The following is a 25855-nucleotide window of genomic DNA, read 5'->3' on the forward strand; positions in this document are numbered from 1 at the left end:
CCGAACGGCAATTGCCACCCCCTCCCGGACAGCTTTGTCACTTCCCCCCTCGCCACTCCCTCCGGACGGCACTGTCACCCCCTCGACCCCGGCATTGTCGCAGCCACACGGCGCTGCTGGCTCCCCTCTGCTCCAACCGCGGCGTGCTGCGAGCCGTCACTTTGTTTCTGCCCTTAGAGAAGGTGGACTGTATATTATAGAAAAACCAGAAATGAAAATAGCACTACCGTTAAGTTGCGAATGGATTAATGTTAACTTAGTACTTTTTCAATATTTCCAGTAGTTTTGACAGAATTTCTTAAGAACTCCATTAAGAGTTGGCTGAGATGTGTTTTCCTTTGTCAGATTTTTCTCTGTGATCCGCCTGCAGTCTCCTATCAGTTTCCTGAGTGTGTAGTTCATATGAGAAGTCCCTGCTGAATTTAGAACATTTGAATATTTGGAAGTAGATATATGCTTAGTTGCTTTACAGAATTTCTGCCTAAACCTACTCCTAATAAATGTGGAGTATTGATTAGGTCCTGTTTTCAATGAGACCTTCAGAATCAAACCAATGTAATTAAGTCCCAGTGTTTGTTTAACAGTGGTGTGCTGACCAGTGTGAAAAGGGGAGTGACCATATACCTAAACTGGGTCTCAAACAGATGAAAAGTTAGCTGATATGGGGCAGGATTAAATTACTAGCAAGTGGAAGTCTTGTATTTTGCCCTAAAACAGAAGACTGGCTTTGTTCTAAAGAGACATGCACGCTTTAATGCTCCTTTTTGGGGAGGGAAGCAGTTCTGAAAGCTCAGTGCCATTCCTTGTCTCTGGATTGCCATGTGACTTTCTCCATTTACCAGTTTTAAAATTGCCCCTGTACTTCATTTTCAACAGCTTACTTGAAGCAAGTGAGTTGGAATTGTATCAAGGAGGAAAGTTTGAAATTCTTTGGCAAAAAAATATGTTTTAGACTGTAGGGGCAGATGCTCCTGCCACCGAAGCTGTGTTTCTGGTTATGTACTTTGTCCGGTAATTTGGAAGACTTAGCATTAGTATCATTACTTACAGAATTGAATAACTTTTCATTTCAAGACAGAACAGCAGCAGGATTTGAAATGTTTGAGTTTGGCAAGAAAAGGCTTGTCTGTAAAACAATGAAATTGCGTTGGGGAAATACAGTGCCTCTGTTCAGCTGTGGCGGGCTGAGGTACACTGCGAGCTGTTGTGAGCTGCAGCTGCATTTACCATCAAACACTGAGCTGCTGCCGATGAATGTTTTGTTTTTAGTGTCATGGAAACTGTGAGCCAAAGAATGGATATTCTATTCATCTGGGAAAATAGCAGTTCACTGCATAAAACATCAGTTGCTTCCAAAGCAGTTCTTAAAATAGACTTTGTGAATATAACCCTAGAAGTAAAAGTGCAGCAATTCAAATGACCTCGGTACTGCTTTGGTTTTTTAAAATTAGAATATATGTGTGAATTAAATAAACACAGAGGTAGTGAAAGTTTCAAGATACAACTGTGGCATGGAACTCTTACAATGACTCTATGTTTTACTTAACTATGCAATTTTTAATTTAAAGAAACGGAGAAACCCAGATATTTCAATATCAGTCTTAATTCTTTTTATGACTCTTCTCCAAATGGCTTGCCTAAAGAAGGATAGTTTCAGTCGTCATTCAGAATCATTTGCTGTTTTGTACAGCAGAATGCAAATCATAAACTCATTGCAGAGACCGGATATCCAAGAGAGTGCTCTCATGGGCAAAGAAGGAAAGAGGTACAGGTCAGTGTTGTGTGGGTTTTTAAATGCATGAACATTTTTGCAGAACCAGTATGTAATGAATAATTAAGGGACTTAATTCAGTTGAATTGGAAAGCTTAAAATTATTTCACTAAGTTTTGGTGCTGAGGGAAAAGTATATGTAAGAGGTAAAGAGAAACCAATACAGAAAAATAGATAGAAAAATAGATATATGAAGTCATTGCAAAAGGAAGCTGAAGAAATTGGAAGTGATACGACCCGATGGAAGTTGGGGGCAGAATTGCCAGCTGCAGGATTTCAGAATCCAGGATTCTGGAATGGATGTGATACTGGTAAAAAGAAAGAAACCCTTGCATCCAGTGAAAGCACTGGGATTCTTTCTGTTTATTGCTCTTTAGCTTATCTTTGGCTGGTTGATGTTTGTGGGCTGTTGGGGTTTTGTTTTAACTGGGGGTTTGGAAATTAGGTGCAATATTTTTGATCTGTTGTAAGGTGTGCTGGGCAGAGGTGGATGGTCACTGCCCTGCCCATGCTGTCTCACCTGCAGCTGCCCCTTCCAGACCCCAGCCTGCACTGGTGCAAGGGGCTGCTCCTGGCCAGGGGCAGAACTTTACATTTGTTATGGTTGAATTTTATAAGGTTCCTGTTGGCCCAATCCTCTAGGTTGTTTCTGTTCCTCTGAACGGTGGTCCTGCCTTCAAGTATGCCAACTGCATCTCTGAAATTACAGTCTGTAAAAACTCTTTTAGGCTGTGCTCTGTGTTTTCCTCCAAGCTGATAAAGACTTTAAGCAAGAAGGGTTCCATATACACTGTATAGTTGGTAATACAGAATTAGAGCTGCAGGGAGAGTGAAAAACAAGGTAAATTTAAGTTGAAAAAATTGCATGAGAAGTAAAATAGGTGCTTCAGATGCTGAGACTTAGATGAGTTAGAACAGGATCAAGAAAAGTGTTTTATAAGTGTTTATGCCTGTTTGATATCAAGTGTAGTTGAAAGCTTACAGCAGAGATTACAGCTAGGTATGAAATGTGAAATGTCTTTGAAATTAATACTTGTTTGTGTATCAAAGGCTTGCACAATAATATACAGAACCTGTTCTATAGTCCAGGGAGTTGAAGTACAAGCAGGTAAAATAGATAAAAAGATACCAAGCCCAGGTGGTTTTACTTTCACTCATTAATACTGTTTAGCCTTACAAGAAAGATTTTCACTCTGCAATACTTTCAGGGACCATAACCACATAACACCAGGGTGGACATTTGGCCTTTTCTAGTCAACACCTCAGGAGGTTCCCTGTGGGATTTGCCAAGGCCACAATGCCTTTTGCAGAGGTGCTGAGGCAGGCCAACAGGAAGGGCTGGGATAATGGAGGAATGTGGAAAGTTTCTGTAGCTCCTACCCTCCCCCTGAAGGGGAAATCCAGTTCCAGACTGCAGGGCCTTGTCTCAGTCCTGCACATGGCTGAATTAAAGGCAGTTTGCTTTCCAAAGTGCAGTTCAGAGCACTCCACTGACCTGTCTTCATTTGTTTCAATCTGCCAGCTCTGAATTTCCAGTAACACATTTAGATTGACAAGCTGATGCTTAAAAAAAACCCAAAAACGACCTAAATCTAGGGGTGAGGTTTGAGTCATGTTGGTGATTCCAGTTGCATTTAAAACATTATCTGATGCCTAGCTTTCACTCCCTTAATGCATTACTATTTTAATAGAGTAATAAGGTGATTCCTTTAAGTAATTATTTTAAAATGTAGCCTTTTATTGTCAAACAGTTGGTTATCAATGCACATAACTTACAAAACTCAGGTACATTGATAGTGTACTGTGCCAGCTTACAGTGAAAAAACCACACCTTTCCCACAAAATCAGATTGAAGAGTATTGCCATTAGCCTACTAATCCTTTTTTAATAAAATTCCATTTTGTGATGTCATTATTTACGATTTGCTATTAGGGGAATAAATTGTTTGGGTAGTCCTATTTACTTATTTTAAATAGTGTACAAAATGAACTTTGTTCCAGAGATCTTGCACTGTATGAATATTCTAAGACTTAGTAAAAACCAGCCTTAATATCTGAGATAACCCCTTGGTTTATATGTATTTGAAAAAAAAAAAATCCTTTTGGAGTCAGGATACCTCGACCTGCTGATACAGATGTGCAGAGCATTAGTAATTGCTTTTACATTCTCCTTACTGTTGTAATAGAAAGTATTTCATCATTCTTATTCATGTCACCATTTGTATAAAATAATTACCAATATTGCAATGAGCATTCCTTTTATTCTTAACATGCTGAGAAAAAGTGTTTTCCTTATCTGCATTAGGTCATTTAAAGCCTCTGTAAAGCATGTGTAGCCAAGCAGAGAGGTAGGATTTATTGATATATGAAATTTTAGTCTTTAGTGCATTGAGCAGCTCCCCCTGTTCCATGGTGTTTTTAAACCTGAGACTTATGATCACTTTGACTATGTCTGGACTTGGGTTATTATTCTTAATGTTTCTTCAGTTGTTGTTTCTTCCACACTTGTTATGATCTCTTAAAATAATCTGTTACTTAAAACTCCAGTGTTCATCCTTGAGGTGCCTTGGCAGTAAGGTGTTGGTGTTTTCATAAATGCATGGAGATGTGAGGTGCCTACATATGAGAGATCTGTGGTTTTCAGTGGTATTGTGGTGGATAGTTAAAAGTTCATTCTCTTTGTAGCTGCAATACCAGTTTACATTTCTGCACACTTGTGCAGTTATCGTCACTGGTTCAGGGCTTGGGAGGATTGCTTTCAATTTCTGGACATTCCAAAGTCCCATACTGTAAATATTACTTTTGTACTAAAACAAGAACACCTATTTTAAGCTCCTAGCATTTGAAGTACTTTGCATTACTCTAGACTGTGTAATTATTCTTTCTGGGGGTTTTGTTTCACGTTGTTTTGGCTCGATGCACCTTCATATAATGCATGTGAATAGTCAGGAGTTTCCAGCCCCTAACCAGGACATGGCTCCTTTCAGGCACCATCTCCTCAGGATTCCCCCTCTTGTTTTAACAGCTAACTTGGTTATTCTGTGGTACCTGTGGGAATTGTTTCTAGAAGAAGTAATACTCAGAAAACACTTAACATGTTGTTTTGTCTTCCAAAATGTGTTATAGCATCTATTGTGTGTTTGGGGTTTGGTTTTCTATATTGTTTTCCTCTGTTGTTTGGTTCTTTGGGTGGTTCGGTGGGGTTTTTTATTTAATTGGGTTTTTATTTGGGGTTTTTTTTCTTCTTCAGTTTAACAGTTACAGAGCCCACAGATTGAAAATTCCTGTTTTGCAAACCTCTGTCTCTGCAATTGAGATGGCTGTGAGGGGTGAAGTTAGAAAAGGTTATGCAAGTCATTCAAGTAAGAACTGTCAAAATGTTCTCCAGCAGAGGACCCGTGTATGCATTTGCAGTTGCCTTGTGGAAGATGGTTATAAATGTTCATTGTGTTTGTGCCTGTGTTTATACACAAAATGGGCAAGGGGGGAATCTTTCTTTGTTGACAAACTGACTTTTCACATGAAATGAGAATCAATAGATCTTGGATAGTAAGTGAAGCTGTAGATACCTGCAGAACTTACATATATATATATATAAAGTAATCTAGTAATTTGTAGTAAGTAGTGTCACCAAAATAATTTTTAATTGGAAACAGGTGTAGCATTTTGTTGTAAAGTGTGGATTCTCTATTCATTTCCAATTAAAAAATCCTCTTGACTTTAGACTTAAGAATGTAATTGATGTTCAAAGTAATTTTTGTCCTTAGATCTGGGACAAATTCCACACCAGGAGAGCAAGGGATGCTTTTCAAGTTAACTATAAGTAGCAGCTTTGCTAGTTACTTAAGAATTTCAGCTAAATCCCTTGGGCATGAGGTGGGGAAGATGACAAAAGAAAAATATTTTAATTGACAAAGTGAAGACACTTGGATACTTTAGAAAAACAAGGGATGGATAGGTGAGTTAAGTAAATGTATATGACAAATGCCACCAGTGTGGAATGGCTGTGTGTTCACATGCAAACTCACTTTGGTTGTTGTTTTTTGGATATTCTATATCCCTGATCTCCCTCATTTTTAGTGTATTTTTAATCTGTGTCTCACTGGGTGTTCTCTCTATGTGCAGCACACATAATGGGTTAATAGAGTGCTACCATTGATAATGGTAAGGTTAGCCTGGGGTACACATAGTAGTGGAGGATTTGCAAGTGCATGGAACAGCTCTTCAGGAATTATTTGCTTTGCAGATACTTGCCTACATATGCTTGGGGGAGGAAGAGAAGAAAGTTCTTTCTTCAGGTTTGTCCTCCCTCTTCCCTCAGTTACTGCTGTGCATTCTTCCTGCCAGCGACTTCAGTGCCTTTTAGCCTTGCAAACATTTGATTTGTTATTCAGCTCAGAGTAAACCTGCTAAGTGGAAGGACAGGAATAGTACTGGGGAAGGAGCCCTCATGGATCAGCCTCTGTTGGAATAGAAATGTTCCTAGTTGACATGAGCATATAAATTACAAGTTCATAGGGTCAATCCAAATATAATGTGGAATTTAGTCCACCCTTACCTCCTGTGTATTTGAAGTACATAAGAACATTAATAAATTGTTTTTATAGCGCAAGATCTGTGCAGTGATCTGCAAACTGACAAAATACTCCATCTTTTCTTAGATGTACTTACAAATCAATGGGATGGAAGTGTCAAAGGCATGTCTTTGAGAAGCAGGTTCTTTAATACCTCTTCACACACTGACATTATTTAAAAAAATATTGTGTTAAAGAAGTTGTGAGAAATCCCTTGACTTCTGTGTTTAACATCTTTATAAATATACTCGGAGATTTATTGCCTGGTTGGTTCAATCAGTAGAATTTTCACAGTGAAAGACATCTGCAAATGCCGACACAACTGTAAGTATAAAAGCTTCTGATCTTTTTCGTCTTTGGAAAGCAAACTGAATTTTTTTTTCCAGATCATCTTGTGCAAATGTTAACAAAAGCAATAATTCAGTATCCGTTCCTAAATTGCAAAAGTTATAATGGGAAGTTGATTACAGGTAATTCCAGCTTCAGTTTTTTCACATTTTGGATTATTTGGATGTGAAAAGCAGTTCTTGCTCCAAATAAGTAATTGGACTTGATAACAAAAGTATGATGCTGTCTTCTTACAAATGAGAATTTATGACATGGAGAATCCTAGGAGATTACTGGCAGACCTGAGATTGGACTGTTAAATCCCATAAATCTCATTTAGAATCATAGTTCTTACTTCTTGATAATCATTAGTTTTGTAGGATCTCAGTCTTTCAAAATTTTGGCCAAAAAAGGAGGAGGGAGCAAATCTGTAGTGTTAAATCCAAGTTTTGCTAAAACATTTACTTCTGCTGTCTGGAAAAATTGGTTTTACAAGATGTCACAGTATGGGGGGAAAACCCTACATATTTTCACTAGTTGCAGTCTGTACATACCATTTTTATCATGATTATTGTATTTATCATGAGGCTGCATTGCTGATCAACATTTGGGCATGGCATTTCTGGCTTAAGTATGTTTGTAGTTTTTCTTCTGTTACTTTATTACAATTTTTCCAGTTATAGGATTTTATTGTGTATTAATTACTTATTAAACTTCAGGTTAAAAATGTGTCCTACACGTTTGCAGACATTCTGTACTATGTAGGTTTGACTGCTTTATTAAAAGGTGTGAGAGTGTGGCTGAGTTTGCAAGACTTGGAGGGATATTGACTGGAGAAGCTGCTTGCAGTCAGAAGTCTGAGCTGAGATGGAGCAGTGATGAGATAAAGGCTGGGTTAGGAAAGTGATTACGGCTGGGGACCTGCTAATCACTGACCTCTGTAGGGATCCTGTAGTTTATCACTAATCTCGCTTGCACTTGGCATTTTTCTGTGTTGCTGCTTCATTGTTCATAGCTGAGTGAGTAATTTGGCTTGGAATGAACAGGAGGAGGGTGCTGCAAGTCCAGCAGCTGCACTTGTTGGCACTGGCTTGTTAAACATCCTCAGTGCAGCCAGCAGCATGCTTGGCACACATCAGCCAATAATACTTAAACATTGTCATGAAGAGAATAGGAGGTCATTTGTTTTAAACCATTTCTTCTAATTGTGTTGCTCCAGATATCTGTTTCATTTCCAGGAGTTCTGGGGCTCAAGTATCAGAAGGAAAAATGCATGTTGTATTTTTATATGTATTCACAATATATACATGTGTGCATTATAGATCTTTAAAATGCTAGAGAGAAGATACTAAAACTGGGACAGCCTCTATTAATGAGTATGCTATATAGCAGTAGAAAAGGAAGAAATTATTCCTCTGCTGCCATGGGAAATGCATAGATATGTAGTAAAAATTTTTATGGGTGCATGTGTCAGTTTTGCCACAAAAAAGGCAACACACCAAGTCCTAGGAGCAGAGATGGATTTGTGTTTTAACCAAACGTAATATTTTTTTGACTGTACTGAAGAATTGCTGAATAAGAATTTCTAATGCCAGCAAAATTTAAAGAAATAAAGAGTGAACCTACAAGAATCTTATTCTAGAAACATTGTGTACTTTTTACCTCATGGTAATTTGGAAAGCAATATTGATTAGTAGAAAAACAGCTATTTTGTTGAAGGTTTTCTTGCATCTTTTGTATGTGCCAGTGTAGCTTATGCAGCTTGTTCCTTGTTACATTAGATCTGCATATGAAAAATTATTTGAATGTATTCATTCTGTGGGTCACAAAGACACATACTTTGCTGGATGTGGAGGGGGAGAAAGCAATCTAATAGATTTCTAACTGAATTGAATTGAAATAATGAACTGAAAACACCACTTTAATAACTTGAAAAGAAAAAAGAAATTTTCAAACTTGTCAACAAAGTTTATAAGCTGATTTTTGGGTATCTGTGGGGACCAGTTTAAAGTGTTACCATTGAAGAAATTATGTTTAGGAACTGTAAAAACACGCTTCAGTATTCACTTAGAGCCGATTCTCGGTACAAGTAGGGCAGACATACTTCATGTCTGACAAACAGAGCAGCTGCCAGCTGTGGTCACTGTGGCATTCATACTGGATGATAAACATTGCTCATTAAAAGACGTTGTCGCTTTCCATATTGCCAACCAAACAAATTCTTAGCAATGCACAGAAAGATCTTCAGTCTGTAAAGGGTTAATTCTGTGGGAATTGAAATAATTTTTTGAGAGTTCTGTCATCTTCTCATAAGCCAAGCATTTTCTAGAAGCAGTGGGAAAAGGCTGTTTGATACTGGCAGGCATTTATAGCACAATCACTGAAGTAGTCCTCAGCTGAGTTCATGCAGTGCTGTTTTCAGCTCACTATCACTTTGCATCTTGCTGTTTCAGTTCCTTCTGTGTTGAGTATTTAGGCTGCACAGCTGTTATAGTATAGATGGATTGTGGAAGACAATTCCTCGTGTGGTATTCAAAGGCTGTGTTAAGTTGTGAGCATATCACATTTAGACAAGTGATTGCAAGAGAAAAAAAATTATTTACTAAATGCCTATTAATGTTTGAATTGGTAGAGAATGTGTCAGAGTTTTAAATTTATGCAGTTGGGAAATATTTGTGGTTCAAAATGCCTAGTGGGATTTTCTTGGTTGGGTTTCTGTTAACTCCATAGTCCCTGAACTTTAAGCCTGTTAGGTGGTGACTAGGTCCTTGAAATTTTTTTCTGATAAAAACACATGAAACTTCAAAAAAAAAACAAAAAAAAACCCCAAGGCCCAATAAAACACAGTTTTTCCATGTTATTAAAAGATTCAAATGCTTTGTGAATTGACCTGTGCAAATGTAAATTTTTTGCATATAAGCAAGTCAATTTTTTTAAAATGTCTATTGCTTTATTTCAAATCTGCTTGGAATGCACAGCTCTGGTATATAGAGCCACTAGGATGTAACCTGAGGAAAAGTTTACCATGATGCTAGTTTGTAAGCAAGGCATAGATTTTGCTTTTAAAACGGCAGCATCTAACTTTTTTGTTGTGTGAAAATAAAATCAGATCTGAAGAGGAAATAAACTTCATCTGGGCATCTGCTTTACCTTCCCAGCTGATAAGTCTGCACACTACCTTACCTCCATCTCTGCACAAGCCTGTGCAAATGAAAGTATTCAATAAGGATTTTGTAATTTATAGTGTTTTTTGCTCTCTTTCTTCTAATTAATGTTCAACAAGGATTTTGTAATTTATAGTGTTTTTTGTTCTCCTTCTTTTAATTAATGTTGGGTGCCACAGTGATAAGTGTCCTTATGTCCCTGAAATGCTGAGCATTGGTGTTTCTGAATTTCCAGCTGCAATGCAAAGGAGACTGTTGCTGTCTGTGTAGTGGGCAATGACTGAGACAAGACCTGAGAGAGGGCATAACAGACTCAGCTGCAAATCTTGTGGGGTAAACCTGCAAGTCATTCGGGGTCTGCTTTGGCTCTCACTCTCATTGTATTTTTAGAGTTGGCATTCTCATAAGCACTGGGACTCCAGTAATTTGGGGTTTTACTGTAACCTCTACATTTTTATTCTCTTCTGTCAGTCTGTAGAGAGTATGAGTAAATAAGAAAGGTATTTCATAAGCTGAAAACCACCAAAGGGATTCTGCTTTGATATATTTCGCCATGTGTATGAACTTTACTGGGTGCTAGAGACTGCCCATGCATTGATCACAGTGTGAGTGGGACCTACCTGTTTGTGAACCATCCAGGAAGTGTCATCTTCTCACACCTGACATTACCCACCTTCCAAGTACTTGTGAAGTAGTGCTGAGTATTTTCTGTTTCTGTTGAGAAGTAAACATCACCTGTGGCATTACCTTACAGAGGTTTGAATAGGGAGAGTAGCATTGTGCCTGGAGGTGTGGAGGTGTGTTGAGATGACAACAGCAGTTTGAAGTCTGTCCTCCATCACCTTTTCTTTGTGTTGGAAGTGAAGCTGTCCTGTGATATGGCCAGGCTGGGAAACCTTGGTGTTTTCTCACTGGGGCTTCAGAGGCTTCACTGCACTCAGAGATGTGCTCTGATGGTGCCCAGGATCCCCCTCCTCTGTCCCACCCTTGTGCCGTTCCCATGTGGAGATGAAGCTGCTGACCCTGCTCCAGTCCCACGCAGGGACCACAGGGTGCAGCTCCATGGTTTGAGAGGGAGCCTGGAGCAGGACTTGAGTGTGGGCTCAGTGGCTGTTGCTCTAGTGTGTGACTGCTAATTTTGGGTGTTTCGAAAATGTGTACCTTGAATGTTATGACACTATTGCAAGTTTGAGAGTCCTGTCTGAGTGCTTGAAAGGGGAATGTGTTTGGGAGACTGTCTGTGAAAGGCACTCTCATGGTTGATCCTGGGTTGTTTTCCAAACCCTTCATTGAAAAGCTAGGACATTTGAACTCAGATTAAGTGTTAATTTGCTCAGCTAATTTTTGATAAATATTTAGCACTGCAGCATCAGAAAGCTTTGACTTTTCCTGGTCACTTCTTGGAACCAAATTTACTATAGATTAGGCTGTTGGAGGAAGCTTTTCTCCTTTAATATGAATCTGCCATACTTTAAAAATTATAACATTCAAATAACAAATTTTATGCATTCTTATCTAACAATTTCTTGCTTGCTACACAAACCATAATTTAAATCATAATTTTTCTAGCCTCTGTAATTGACTCTTGTACAAATATTTGTTTTAAAGCCTGCCTGGAAGACTGCATACTTCAGTCAAAGTTGTTTATCATGTGATATGAGATTCTCATTTTCTGGAAAGAAAGTGCTGAGTCTGGTTTAAAATGAACAGCATGATTCATCCTACTACTTATAATTTTGCATGCTAGGTATTTTATTTGCTTGGTGCTTGATAGATTGTTAGAGGCAAATTGCTTCAGCAGAAAAATGTTAACTTTTTTTCTCCCTTTGTTACAGCAGAGCTGCCATTTTTCAAGCAAACTATTGTTGACCATACCATTGGTAGCTATCATGGTGATAACCTTGCAGAGGTGTTGTTCCAAGAGATTCAGACTTCCTCTTCCTCCCTGCTTACACAAGATGCACTTTTAAAATGAACAGAAAGCATACTTCAGATTTTCCTCATATGAAATTGTATTTAGGGACTTCTGGTAGTAAGAGAGAAAAATCAGAAAAAGCAAAGGAAGTCCTATTCTTGAAGTGCAATTGCAATAACTTGGAGCTATTTATCACTGAAATGGGAATGTGAAAGAGAGGCTACTTTTTCTTCTTATTAGGACAGGATAACACACACATCATTTGCAAAGGGAGTGCCTAGTTGGGTGAGATAGCATTCATTTTCAAATGGGTAGATCTGGTTAATTAATGCTTGCCTTTGGATAAGGCTCTGAGTGGTGGTACAGGGTTTTTCTGAGCCCTAACTGTGCTGTAATTAGGGCAGGCACATGCACTTGGTGCTTTTTGTTACACACAAACTTGATGAGTGTCTGATGCTTGGCATTGTTCCGTGGGCTTCTATTAAAGATTTTTTTCAAAGTGTAGCTTGATAAACTTCTGAGCTCTACTGGAGAAGTTGCACACTGAGTTTTCATATACAAACATGCCATTTTGGTGGCATAGCTAACAAATACAGCACTAAGTAGATTTTCTGGAGCTGCCAAACCCATTGCTAATGTCTTGTGACCTGAGGCAGCAGCATCAGAAGGCAGCCTCTGCACCGTGTTCTCTATGTGCTGCTTACCCACAAAAATTGCATTTGCTGTCTTGCCCAGTTGTATTGCTTGAGTTTTGTGCCTGCTGATCTGTACATTAAACAAAAAGAGATTTAGGGGTGAGTGCCAAGAGCTGAATAAATCAGCTGTGGTTTAAGGGTGATGTGAGTTTTGGTGTTTTAAATAAGATTTTTGTTTGATTTTCATGTGGTTTGGTTTTATTGCTGAGTATATTAATTGTCTAAGATGGATACCAGCTAAGTGCTACTTTCATGTAGGAAGGAGAAATGTCTAAAAATGTCTCTACCTTTGCTTGTTAATAATGGAAATAAAAATGGACTTTTGTGTTTTGTATTTAAACATACTGAATAGGAATATTTTATTGTATCTGACTGATTACAAAAGGAATTAGGTAAATATGTCATCTTTCACTGCAGTGTTGTTTGAGCATGTTAAACACAGATATAAAAACCTGATTTGATTCATGCGACTTAATGTTTGTAAATTTATTACGATGCTAATAGATTTTCTGAATTGCATAAAAGAACAACTGATGTGGATGTCTACGGGATTTTAAAAATAATCAAATTTTAAATTTCTTTCTTTTTCAGGAAAAACCTCTGACAGAGGTCCATTTCCACTGTATGGTAGGGATACAGGCTTGCCTGGCTGTCAAGTAAGTACAGAGTTTTTCATTTCAGAGTGATGATTTTCTTCATGGTATTTCTAATGAGCCAGACTAAGAATACTTTGATCATTGTTTAAAAGTTTGTTTTGAATGCACAGGAAGTTTGACTGCTTAAAAAGTATAATTAGCATGTGATTACATTCAGTGTCTGTTGATAAAGGTTTAAATAACTAATATGTTTATAATTCTAAGAAATTAATTTATGTTTATTTTCTCAAAGAGGAATAATTTTTTAATTTTACTGTAGGTTGACTATTTCCTTTGAGCTCATATTTTCAGAAGTATCTTTCTAACATCTAGCATATGAGTTTGACATCTTGGTTTTCAGTCTTTAACTAGTAGCTTGGGAAGTGTGAATGGGCAGCACCATGTGGCAGTGCTTCCCCTATTAAGAAAGGATCATTCTCACAGCCTTTACTACTTCTCTGCAACGCAGATGTGGCAAACAAAGACCCATTTGTAGCTGTATGGGTGAGCTTTCAGCAGCATTCTCCCAAAAAGCAGTATAGCTCTTTACCTGAGAGTTATGGGCTTCACATTATTGCCAGTCTAAACAGTAAAACATTGTATTAGTGTAGTTACTATTGTTGAAATAACTCTGTATGTACTCTATTTAAATATAATAACTTAAATTTGGCATTAGTTTGGAATCAAATAATTTCCACATTACTCTTTCATTAAATTAATGCTTTGTATTGGAAAATGTTTTTATGTGAATTTGCATAAAATTCCACTCTGCTTTGCAGTAATGAGTGTTATTTCTGTTGTTTAGTTTCTCAGTGAGGAAAATCCTTTTATATCTCTGCATATTTAGGATTGTTTCTATCTAATACTGTTTAATATACCTACAGTCCTACCTTACATATACCTACAGTCTTACACATGTTTGTTTCTATTAACATCACTTTTAGTTCAGTGTATCCCTTTGATAAGCTTCTGACTATGTAATCTCCCTCCGTTTCTTTTTCCTTAAAAATTTTAGTATGTGGGGAAAATATTACTGTAGGTAAATCTGTATTAGTTCTATATTCAGGAAAATAAAAAATGAACATAGAGTTAACTTTCAATTAAATTTTAATTCCATTTAAATTCATGTGATAAGTTACAGTTTGTACTTTAGTTTGCTTTTTGTCAGGTAAATCTGACAGCATTTGAAACCCTGCATTTGGACTGTGCTGGGATTTCTGAATATTTTTGATTTGTTTGCTTGTTTGTTTGAATGCATGGTAGTGCTTGAAATATCGCTCTCATTGCCGCTACAGTGTTTGAAATCTGTCATACAGAAGGTCCACAGTTATCATGTGAGGTCATTACAATCTAAATGAAGAATCAGCTGCATTGTCCCTGACAGAGGCTTCGTGGGGTCAGTTCTCAAAAAACTCCAGAGATGGAAGAGGCTGCATGACCACCCCGGGTTTTGTTTTCAAGTACTGAAGTGTAATTACTTTAAGAAAGTTTCCCTGGTCCCTTATCTAAACATCATTGTAATTGAAGTAGCTAACACAGCCAGTGGACATGGATCTACTCTCTTTTAAGCCTGTAGGGGCTGGAAAAACCATTAGATGATGAAGATGATAAGGAGTCCTTAGAAAAGATAAGATATAGCTGGAGTAAATTTTGACCTGGGTGTGTATAGTGCAGGTATATTTTAACAGTGGCTATGTAACAGGATCTATCTCAGACTGAAATATTGGTAGAAAAGCTCATGCTCTGCTCTCAATGTTCTCCAGTAGGTTCACAACTCTAGGGAATTCCAGTGCTTTAAATGAGGTTAAGTATCTCACCTAGGGCCTTACCACCATGGCAAAAAGACATTTCCTGGATCTCTCAGACAGTACTGTGAATGTTTTGCTGGGTAGTACTCGCCTATTTTCCTAACAAATATCCAGTTTCTGATACATATTTGAATTGTGGTGATCAAAAATTTCCCAATACCTTTTTATGGTAATGGGAAATTAGCTTGCTATCCCTCACCCTGTGTTTTTCAGTTTACAGGTTCCATGTACAAAAATGTATTTACTTTTTAAACACATTGCTTCTACCATCTCTAAATTTGTCAGTGCAATTTTGTATTCCAGGCTTGCATGGCATTTGTAGATCCTTATGGGTTATTTGCTTTGTGAGTTCAGTAAATGTAGTCTTCATTTTTCATCCAAGTCACTAATTAAGAGGTGGAATGATGCCCAAAACAGAGGCCTGCAGAGTCTCAGCTAATACATTCACTCACTGTTGATCATAAACTCTTAGCTGTTTTTAATCAGCTTCTCTCTGTATTCAGCACTAGTTCTAGTTGTCCTTGGTTCCTTAGTTCACCTGTGAAATGTGGAAGTGGTAAAAGCCTTATTAAAACATCTATTATGCAATCTGAGAAGGAAATATCTTTTATATAGGGTATTTCAGCTGAATTGGTATCACTTCTTCATTATTTTCTGACATTTGCAGTCTATTTCTTCCAGTATTCAAAAAAAAAAAAAAAAGGAAATTTAGGTTTTTGAGGAATTACAAGCCACTACTTTTCTTCCTCTCTGAAACCAACCAACCCCACTCTTTTCTGGTCCCTGCTCTGAACCATGAGTTCTTCAAGGGCAGTGGCTAAGGTTTCTGAAATGGTAAAATGGCAAGAGCTAGTCAGTCTCCTGAGTTTGGTATTGGGTACAGATAAATTGAAAATATCTAACTTCTCCAAATACACTTGATTCCATCCTTCTCCTACCTCCTTTCCTTATGTTGCTGGTGTAAAAGGTATTAATAACCTGGTATGGAAGTGTGAGGAGTTTTAATTTTTACTTTCTGAGTTTACAGAAGGCTGCAATGAAAATTTTCAAGACTACTGTAAACTGCAATGTTTCAGAGTCTTAGTATCATTCTCACCTTTTACTGAAAATAATCTAAGCAGTGATTTGTAGGGACTGTTTGCTACCTACAGGCTTTATATTTAGGCTGTAGGAGTGAAGTGTGATTGATTTTCAATGTAGCTTAGGAACCTGAGTGACTTAGGTAATAGAATCTGATTCAGCTGTAACATTTAGTCACAAGAACATAAATATGGCTAATTTACAAATATTTTATTAGCAAGAACTGCAGGTTCTCAGGCTTTCTCTCCATCAGGTGTTTTAAACAAGCCAAAAAGGAACATCCAAAAGTATATAGACTCTAAGTGGGTGGCTGAGATGACAAATTAAGGCTTATGCAGAGCTGATTTAGATGAATGTCAAAAACTTTTACCTGGAGGAAGAATTGACAGCTTTTAGAAGAAATACTAAAAACTCTATTTAGCTGTCAGAATGAAATGCAATGCTACATGACTTGACAAAAAGTCTCCTTTTGTGTCGTTGAGTTGAAGGCAGGGTGGTGGTTTGTGATTTTTGTGGGGAACTCCACCATTCCTGTAGGCCATGTAATTGCAATTTTGGGAATGGCAACTTCTCACAAATTATAAATCAGGTAAAGGTTAAATTTTCAGAAAGCTTCTTGTGATAAAAAGGGTTTTCTTCACATTTGTGTGATTTTGTACTGAAAACAGTAGCTTATGTGAAAGAAACAAGATTAGACTTCAGATATTGAATTCACTACTCCCATTTCCAATATCATCAGAAAGGTCCCCAGCTGTCACTGCACATTGGTTTGACAGCTCTGAGCTCAAAGAAAGCCAGGGGTCTGCACTATTTTTAAAGTGAAATGGAGATAAATGTGCAGTGCATGTGTAGCTGTTAGACTAATTCTTCTAATTGTTGGTGTGGGTCTTCCCAGAAGGTGACTTTATCCCCAGGAGCCTGAGAGTGCCCTGGGGAATTGGTGGAGGATGCTCCTTTGGCATCACAGTGCCTGTTCTCATTGCCTGCCACAGTCTCTCCTCACTGGCATCACTGGGCTCAGCGTAGGAAATTGTTGGTGACTATACCCTTTAATGTTCTATTTTCATTCTAAACAATCATGCATGAAAAATAGATGTGATGGATTTTTTGACATGTGGAGATAACACATTTTTCCTCCCTTCATAATCATTTGAAGTCTGCACTCTATCCTGTGTGTGGGAAAGGAGGAGAATCAAGTGCTGAATGTAATGGATGCTGGGCAGGAACTAAAGAGGCATTCAGCACTTGTGGTTTAAAGTGTAGCCTTTTATAAAGAGTCCTCTCTTAATTTACTCCATTTTTGTTACTCATTAATCTCTGTGGTCTACATGATGATGGGACACTTCAGAACTTATAAAACTCATTTAGAAAAAGCTGCTGCTGGTAAAACTGTAGAATATATGAGTGCTGGAAAGAGCTGTGGATTGAATTTAGTAATTACATTTCACTTAGACTATGTACAATCATATATATATATGTAAAATAATTTATAAAATATACACTATAGTACATGATGTATATACATATTGCATGAAATGGAAAGCACTACACAGAAGGCATATGGATGATCTATATGATGCTGTGTACTTTACATATATTTTATGTAGTGGCAGATGGATTTCTAACTCATTTTTGCTGCTACTATTATATAGGTTTTGTGTACGTTGGTAATACACAATAAATAAGGCAGCTTTTTCTTGGATGAAAAAAATCCAATAGAAAGCTGCTCCATCAATATTTGCGGTAATATTTCTACCCCATTTTCCCTTCAACAGCCATCAGCTCTGCTGTTGCCATGAAGCTAATGTGGGGTGACTCATTTAGCAGCATATTATTGCATCATTGCAACATGATGTAAGGCACATCAGGCTTTATTAAATTAGCCTGAATTTTGCAGTATCTCAGTAACATTTTATGCACATTAGCACCACACTTAGTGCTCCTTATGGGGATATACTTCAAGTAAACAGATTAAGACATGATTTCAGACAACTTTTCAGAATTTACCAATTTCTGCTTTCTTCACGATTTAATACGGAACTTTAAAGGTTTGCATCTTGTTGCCTGCAAATTTAGCTATTTGTTAAAGAATAAAATGGCAGCATTTGTTGGCTGTATGTGTTAGCTGTTACATCCTTAACGGACTAAGAAGTTTGTTTTATTTTTGTGTAAAAAATTTGTTTCTGAACGAACACTATAAGAACTTTTGAAATGAACCCAAAAAATGCCTTTAGCATCAATTTCTTGGGCAATTTAACAGATGATCACTTCAGCAAAAGAAATGACTGCAAGTGTATGTTACTTTGTCTTTGCATAGTCAGTAATTTGCCTCTTTAAAATTTAAAGAGACTTTAAAGCAGCTTGAGCAGAATTCAAACCTAAAGAGCAATCCTGCAATGTTGGGGCAAGTAGTTACCTCAGAGCTCACTCTCTAATAGCTGAGGAAGTGTAATAAGGGTATAACTCCAGAAATTTGAGCTGTCTAGGGAGAACATAAAAGCTCATTTGTATTGTGCATAAGCAAAAATGGCAACTTTTTTGTATTACTGGCTGGTATTACAAGCAAAAGTTAAAACAAGAGTATAGACACCAGAAAATACCACCAACTTAAATGTATTTTTAATATGTTCCTAAACATATTAACTAATATTAATAAATTATATTTAACAATAAATTAATAAATTCTTATTAAAATAATTTTGATTAAATAATATTAATTAATCTAGAAAACAATTGTGTGAAATATTATTTATATTATAATTTAAATTTATGTAGTTATATAAATTATATAACTGCAATATGTGTATTTGGTGTAATGGAGAAGATTGATTTTAATATTTTTAATGAAGCATCAGGCAACATTAAGCAGCTGTAAGATTAATTAAGCACACAGACAAAAATGTGAATGTTAGGTTATAAGGATGTGCAAAATATATGTCGGAAGCAGAAATGAGATTTACTGACAAAAATGGAAAAGTAGAGAAGAATATGAAAAATGTAATTGGAAATACAAGTTTTGTGAGGACAAAAACCTCAGAAGTGACAACAGGGAAAGAAATGAGTGATTGTGAATAGTGGGGTAGAGCAGGATTTTAGTGGCATTTGACAGCTGGGATGTTACTTAAAATGTAAGAGTTAGACTAGAAGAAGGGCTTTGTAGCACAGGGTATTTTCCCAGGTGGTTGTTGTTCAGATGGGTGCAAAGGCACACAAATAAATCCTCCTCAGGCTGCAGGAGCAGTGTGGCAGCCTGGCACTGCAGTTGCTCCTAGGATGCTTTGCCAGGGTTTCCCCCAGCCAGTGTCCCTGAAACAACCAAAAAGCTTTTCCTCCTCACTGCTGGTGTGTGTCTGAGGATGCTTTAGATGGATCTTTCCAATGAGGCAGAAAATTGCATCATTTTCTGCACCTTTCTGATGAGTGGGGCTGTAGAAAGGCTACAAGCAGTGGCACCAGTTGCCTTTCTTCCTTCCTCACATAGTTTTAGAAGCAGTACAGAGAACATGATGTCTCCTTAAATCCAAGTAATACTGAGTTATGGAAGTATAAAAAAATTTAAGGCTTGTACATGTGTGGGGATTTTAATACCAATATAACTTTAACGCTGAAAAACTGGTTTTATTTTGTAAATTCTCTCTTTTTAATCTCCCCTTCTCTGACACTTTTGATATCAGGTGTCTCCCTGAAGCAGATTTTTACAGCTGAGCTATCAATCTCTAAGAAATGCAGCTGCTGAAGGAAAGGCTGGCACAATGTTAACTGAAGCAGTGACTCTGGATTCTGCCAGCTGATACCATCCTGAAAGATTGGGATGGGGAGAGGGATATATAGTTTAAGGGCAGATGGAATGCCTGAACTTTAGTTTATTTTGCTTTATTTTACTTCTCAAGTAGAATCAAGCAATATTAACTTTCTTTTCATCATGATTTATTAGAAGTGAATTACTTATCGTGCTATTGGGAAAATATCTCCTGTCACTCAGCAGATAAGGAGTCTGCAAAACCTTTTTAGAAAGTAAAAATGTATGGGGCACAGGCTAGATTTCTTTTTCCAGCGCTGGAGGTGACCACCTGAAGTTAATCAGGGAAGACATTCCCCCTGGAATGAAGTGGGTAGCAGGTGTTAGGAATTTGTTATAGTTGGAGGAGGGATGCTATTTATAAAGGGGGAGCAGCTCTGTAAGGAACAATTTTCAATGCCTGTACCAAGCAAACAGTTTCTTGTCTTTGCCCTTCTCTTTCTCACACTATTTGGGGTTGGCAAATTTCCTTACCGCCTTTATTTTTTTGTTTATTTTTGATTGTATTTAAGGTTATGGGTATTCTGTAAACTAGTATGCATATTGCTACGTAAGGAAGGAAAAAATATGCTACAGCACAGAGTGCAGGTAAAACTTCTTGGTGAATTACTATTTGTGTCCAGCTGTTCTGACTGCCTCAGAGTTGGGTGCTTCTCAGTTACGAATTTATGGTATTAGTGGAGGATGGGGAAAATATTAGCTCAGCTCTGTACTCCCAGCCATGCCTGCTTATCTGAATGAGCTAATATTGCCCTTTGGAAGTGTGCATTCCTTTTGTCTGTAATTACTGTAGTATGTTAAGCCCCCATTTACCTTCCTTTTTGAATTAATAGATATAGAAAGTCCCTTCCCAGACTTTACAAATGCACAAATAGTTGGTGTCAAGAAGAACAGAGGCCCTGAGCAGGACTGGGGAGAGGGAGTGAGTGCTGTGGGCAGCCTGTTCTGGGCAGGACTGGGAAGGGGGAGTTGGTGCTGTGGGCAGCCTGTTCTGAGCTCTGCTTCCTGGGCTGGCTGGGACAGCACAGCCTGGCCACTCAGGCACTGCTGGACAAATCCACAAGATTTGTCATTTACATTCCTCCTCCATGGAACTAAACCATCCAACTTGTTTTGGTTTCAGCTGTGTTCTGGAGTGCTTTTCCAGACACTGGTGCTCCTGCTGGCACAGGTTTCTGAAGAGCAGGGAGAGAAGGGTAACATTTATTCAGGAGAGGGGATTGTAGCCTAGGATATCTCCTGGCCATTTCCTAGCACCCTAATATTGAACTGAGCTGTTCCTTGATCATATGTGAAAACATTTGGGTTCTCCATGTTAAGTCCTAACAATTAACTGGTTGCTAATTAACATACCCTCATCATGTTAATAATTTTCTGACTTGGTTCTTAGAGCAAGATTTTTCTCTTGGTTGTGTGGGAGAGGAGATGTACAGCTTCCATACTATATACATGAAATGATCTGCTAATGGTCTGAAATATTTTAAAATAATTTTGCTGAAAATGCAGAGAATAGTTTGAGAACTAAGGAACAGATGCAAATATAGTTTGAGTTTTATAATATCCTTTATAGTCTAACTTCTGTAAATAAGGCTCAGCATAAAATCCTTTATTATAATATTGACTCCTCATGCTAGTATCTTGTAATCATAAAGGAAGACAAGGAGGGTGGTACCATAAAAATCAAAAACTACATGAATAACCACTCAGCAACTTCTCTTGTAAAATTTTAGAATTTTCCAGAAAGAGGCTTTTGTATAATCAGAGAAAGGAAGCTGTTCAAATTACTGTTTTCATAATGTAGCAAAAAGATTCAAAGGCAAGGGAGGGGTGCCTGACCTGTAATCACAATGCTTAGTAATGCCTTCCTAGAATTCAGTCAGCAAGGCAAAAATCCCTTGCCCGGGGGGATGAAGGAAGACAAGCTGAGGCAGCATAACCTCAGGGATTGGACACAACATCAGCAGGGTGCTGCTTTAGAGGTGGAAAACTGAATTTGTAGTCTTGCCAATATGCAGCATTGGTGCAGGGGAGACAATATTGCAAAAGGGAAGGAAGAGACTGTTCAAAATATTTGTGTTAATCAGGGTCTTTAAAGACATTTAGATGCAAAAAGAATACAAAATTATTTCTTCCCTTTGCATTTAATCTTTGCCCTCCTCTCTGCTTAAAAAGCCCCATATATGTAATTCTGAATCAGCTCCTTTCTTCTCTCTCCTCTGTCCCTGTGCTCAGTCCCAATATATTTACACATGAACAGAATTTGCCACAGAAGCAGCCTCTGCTTAGGTGCACACATGAATAAGCAGCTCTTGGTGATCTGGAAAAGCCTTGGCATAAAAAGAGAATATATTGATAACTGATCTTCATTGGAGTTATCATTAATTGGAAAGACAGTAAAGCTAAATGTAATTTTGTTTATGATGTTGCATCACTTCAGTATTTAGTACCCTAGGTAGCTGGTTTTAAATCCAGTGAGCAAGATTAGCCTGATTACACTGGCAGGATGCAGTTGATGGATGACTGTCATTATCTTCTCAAACCTGCATGATACTTTAGGTATAGGAGATGATAATTAAATTTTCAAGAGACTACACTGAGATTATAAGACCTAAGTATTTTTTTTAAATGAGGAATATGTTTGCAATTATCAACATGTTGTTAGGGGATCCTCTCCTGAGATGTTTTATTGGCAACCCCTGATTTCCTTTAAATTGATCAAGAAAAAAAAGCTCAAGTTATCATATAACACTTTAGATGTTGTTTTGGTTTTCTAATTCTGATATTTTCCTCCTCCTGAAACAGACCAAAAATGTATCTGATCAAATCTATTGGTAATGGCTTGAAGATGTACAGGTTAGCACAATATATTTAATGAAATGTTGTTTGAGACAAAACACTAGAGAGGATCATAATTAATGCCTCATTTTCTGCCAGTTGCTATTGATTACTCATTCAGAGTCCCTTTGTTCTCAAAATGGTAACACTGTATTTCACATTACTATTTGATGATATTCTCAGGATGAGATTCTTTAACAACATGCTGATAATTGCAAACATATCTCTAAAATTTAAATTTAAAATGAATTTACATCATATGTCAGTGTTTTTTTCCAAATTCAACTCCTATTTTGGAGTGCATATTCATTACAGTTTCCAAAGACTGGAGACTTGAGTAAAGTGAAATTCAACCCTTTATATTTTAGTTATATTTTTGGCTTGAACTGCATGACGTGGAACTCAAGTGAATGGTCTTTTTGCAGCCCTAACCTCTCCACTGGACTAGGATTTCACACCAATTATTACTTGATGTTTTAGTGTTGTGCTGGGTTTTCCTTTGGAAACACCATAACAAAATATACAACTTTGCTGGGGGATTTTGCAAGTTTACCAGAGTTTGACTTTTCTGTTTTGTTATGTTCTTTTAAGCCAGCTTATGCAAATTGTCAGGTTTATCTATAAGGCAAGACATGCAATACTGAGACACGTTCTATCCATGCTGTAAGTCATCCAAACAGTTCACTGAGTAAAAAGGACATGCACATGAAACTTGTGCTCTACCCAGGGCAACATTTCAAGTTTACAGTAAGGCAAGGAATGCACTTGCCATCTGCTCTGTGTAATTCTGAGAAATAGAGAGATGCCAAGTGAGTTTGTCAGCGACTGTGGCGGGATAATGGAGGGATTTGATTGAGATGAATGGTGTTGCATTACATTATTTTGTAAAAGTAAAGTACTCAAGCTCACAATTTTTAACTAAAAACTCAAGTACTTTTTTTTTTTTTTTACCTCTAGACAGTTTTGCTGCTTTAAATAGGTACAGCCTGACTGCTAGGATTGAAAGTATAAATTTTATGGAAAGGAAACTAATGCAAAATAATAGGAAAAATAAAATCTAGTTGAATCTAGTTGACTGTTGGGGAGGTTTTCAAGATCTAAGTTTGCAGTTGGTGAGTTGCAGCTCTCATTTCACTGCCAAAGCAGACTGCCTTATTATGCCAGCATAATAGGCCTGTCATAATCAGTTGCATATAATGGGCTAATGCTTTTATTCTCAACCATATTATTCTTTTGATAGAACATAATGAATAATGTAAAGGCACACAGTTGTATTTGGATGAAACTATCACATAGTTTGGCTATGGCTATGCTGGGAAAATTTGAATTCTTAAAAGTGTTTGCCAGTGTTTGCATTTAAGAAAAGAACGTGAATAAGATTTAGACCAGGAAGCACGAGGCTACCTGCCTATGGCAAATACAATTTTGAATAGGTAAAAAACTGTATATAGGTAGTGTATGGAGTGTGTTTGTTCCAAATGTTTGTGTGCTTTTCAGGATAGCTTGGCTTTCCTGTTTGCATAGAGCCTAAACATTAGAGAGCTGCAAGGAATATTATGTAAGGACATCTGTGGCCTTTACTTGTCCATTCTTTTATTTTTTTAATATCAAAGTAAAATTAAAGAAATGTTTACCAATGTATTAGAAGTCTGCTGGCTGGTGTCCTAGAAGTTCATTGAAGTCAGAGCAGTGTTTTGGCATCAAATTGTATCTGAAGAGTCATAGAGCTGGGCTGGAGAGAAGAAAACCTAGGAATTAGCCAAACTATTTTTTTACTTTTATGCTTAAATTATTTGAAAGAATCAATTAAAAAACATTTTAAAATAAGTTGACTAAGGACTTTTTATCTCAGGCATATAATTTTGATATAAGCATATGCTTGATTGGCTTGTTAGTTAGAATGGAAGCAAACTTCGCTTGCACGAAAATGCAGCTGCAGTGCAAAGTTACTTGTTTCCTGAGATAAAGGTGCATAAATCCACCCCCCAATGGAGATATGATTCTTTTCCCCCCACCTCATCCTTGCAGCGCTTCAATAGACACCTCCCCAGCATTTCATTTTTATGAGAACACTCTTTAGGAAAGTGACCCCTTTAAAGCATTTGTTGAGATAGTGGCCCTTGTGAAAGCCTTTCCTATTTGGGTCAGGCCATGCCATTTCTTTCCCCTGAGGCTGTCAAAACTGTTCTTGGCTTCTCTGAAAGGGATAAATCTCAAAAGTAAAGCAATCATGTTCACATCTTTTTCACTTTTCTCTTCTGAATCAGGCTTGCTGTGTTCTCAGTTGATTATAATAATTTTTTTCTTTTTTTTTTTTTTTAAGTTATTGAACATTTATTCCTTAGGGAAAACAATGCTTTAAATAACTTTTTGTATATCTTGAAACTGGATATATGCATTATAAAATCCAAAGAGGCACATTTTTAGGAGTGATGCCTGTTTATTTACAATGTAGTACAGACAAGGACTTGGCCAAGCATTGAGAGAATAACCAGTCATTGATTATTCTTTGGTAATTGGATGCATGCTTGGCAGATGAGGTTCAGAGTGAGGGTGCAGGTTCTCTGTGGAGAATGCCCCTAACCACGTGTGTAAGTGATCTGCCTCTGCACAGGGACCTCAGGCACTCGGGCAGGAGGAGCTCGATGCTGATAATACAAAGCTGTTCTGCTATCCTCAGTGGTATTTTTGTATTCCTTTCTTTATCAGATGCCCTTAGGAAAGGATCAGTCCTAATCAATATTTTTTCTCAATTGGTTCAAACAGGCAGAAAAATCAATGAGCTGAACTAATGACATCTATTTTTATTTTCTTTTGGAAGACTGAGGAACAATTATAAAATTCTAAACAGATGTTTCATTTGATTGGGCCAATGGTGGAAGAGGGTTGTGGTTTTGTGTTGCTTTGGTTTTTTAATCCTTTTTTTACGAATAAAAAAATGCTTACCCAAACACAGTATAGATCAGAAAACTTCTTCAGAGTGTGTTGCACAGCTTGAGATTTACTATAGCTTGAGTATCTACTATAGTGCTTACACACTATGTTATTGTAGAAGCTAGGCTGCTTTGAAATTCAGGGTCTGGTGAAAATGTCACATACTGGAATACTTAGGACAAGAGCAAGAGTGGCAAATATCATGAAGTAAAGGTTGGAGTTTAAGTCTGGAAAAGACATAGACTCATACCTTTTGGAATGACTTTGTAGAAATGAATTTCAGAGTTTTTACTGGTTGGTTCTTTTTTTTTTTTATTTT

The 25855-nt window shown here is 37.4% G+C and overlaps 1 protein-coding gene across 6 annotated transcripts in view; it reads left to right on the top strand.

Moving 5' to 3' along the window:
• Positions 1 to 25855, top strand: part of TCF12 (transcription factor 12) — a 158708-nt gene that overhangs the window by 74954 nt on the left and 57899 nt on the right. For all 6 annotated transcript variants that reach the window (XM_005419669.2, XM_031056011.1, XM_031056012.1 and 3 more), the window contains exon 6: positions 13037 to 13101. In XM_005419669.2, coding sequence (XP_005419726.1) covers positions 13037 to 13101 — 65 coding nt within the window. The remainder of the gene's footprint in view (positions 1 to 13036; positions 13102 to 25855) is intronic.

This window comes from Geospiza fortis, unplaced genomic scaffold (assembly GCF_000277835.1).
Source record: "Geospiza fortis unplaced genomic scaffold, GeoFor_1.0 scaffold171, whole genome shotgun sequence".
Taxonomy (NCBI): Eukaryota; Metazoa; Chordata; class Aves; order Passeriformes; family Thraupidae; genus Geospiza; species Geospiza fortis.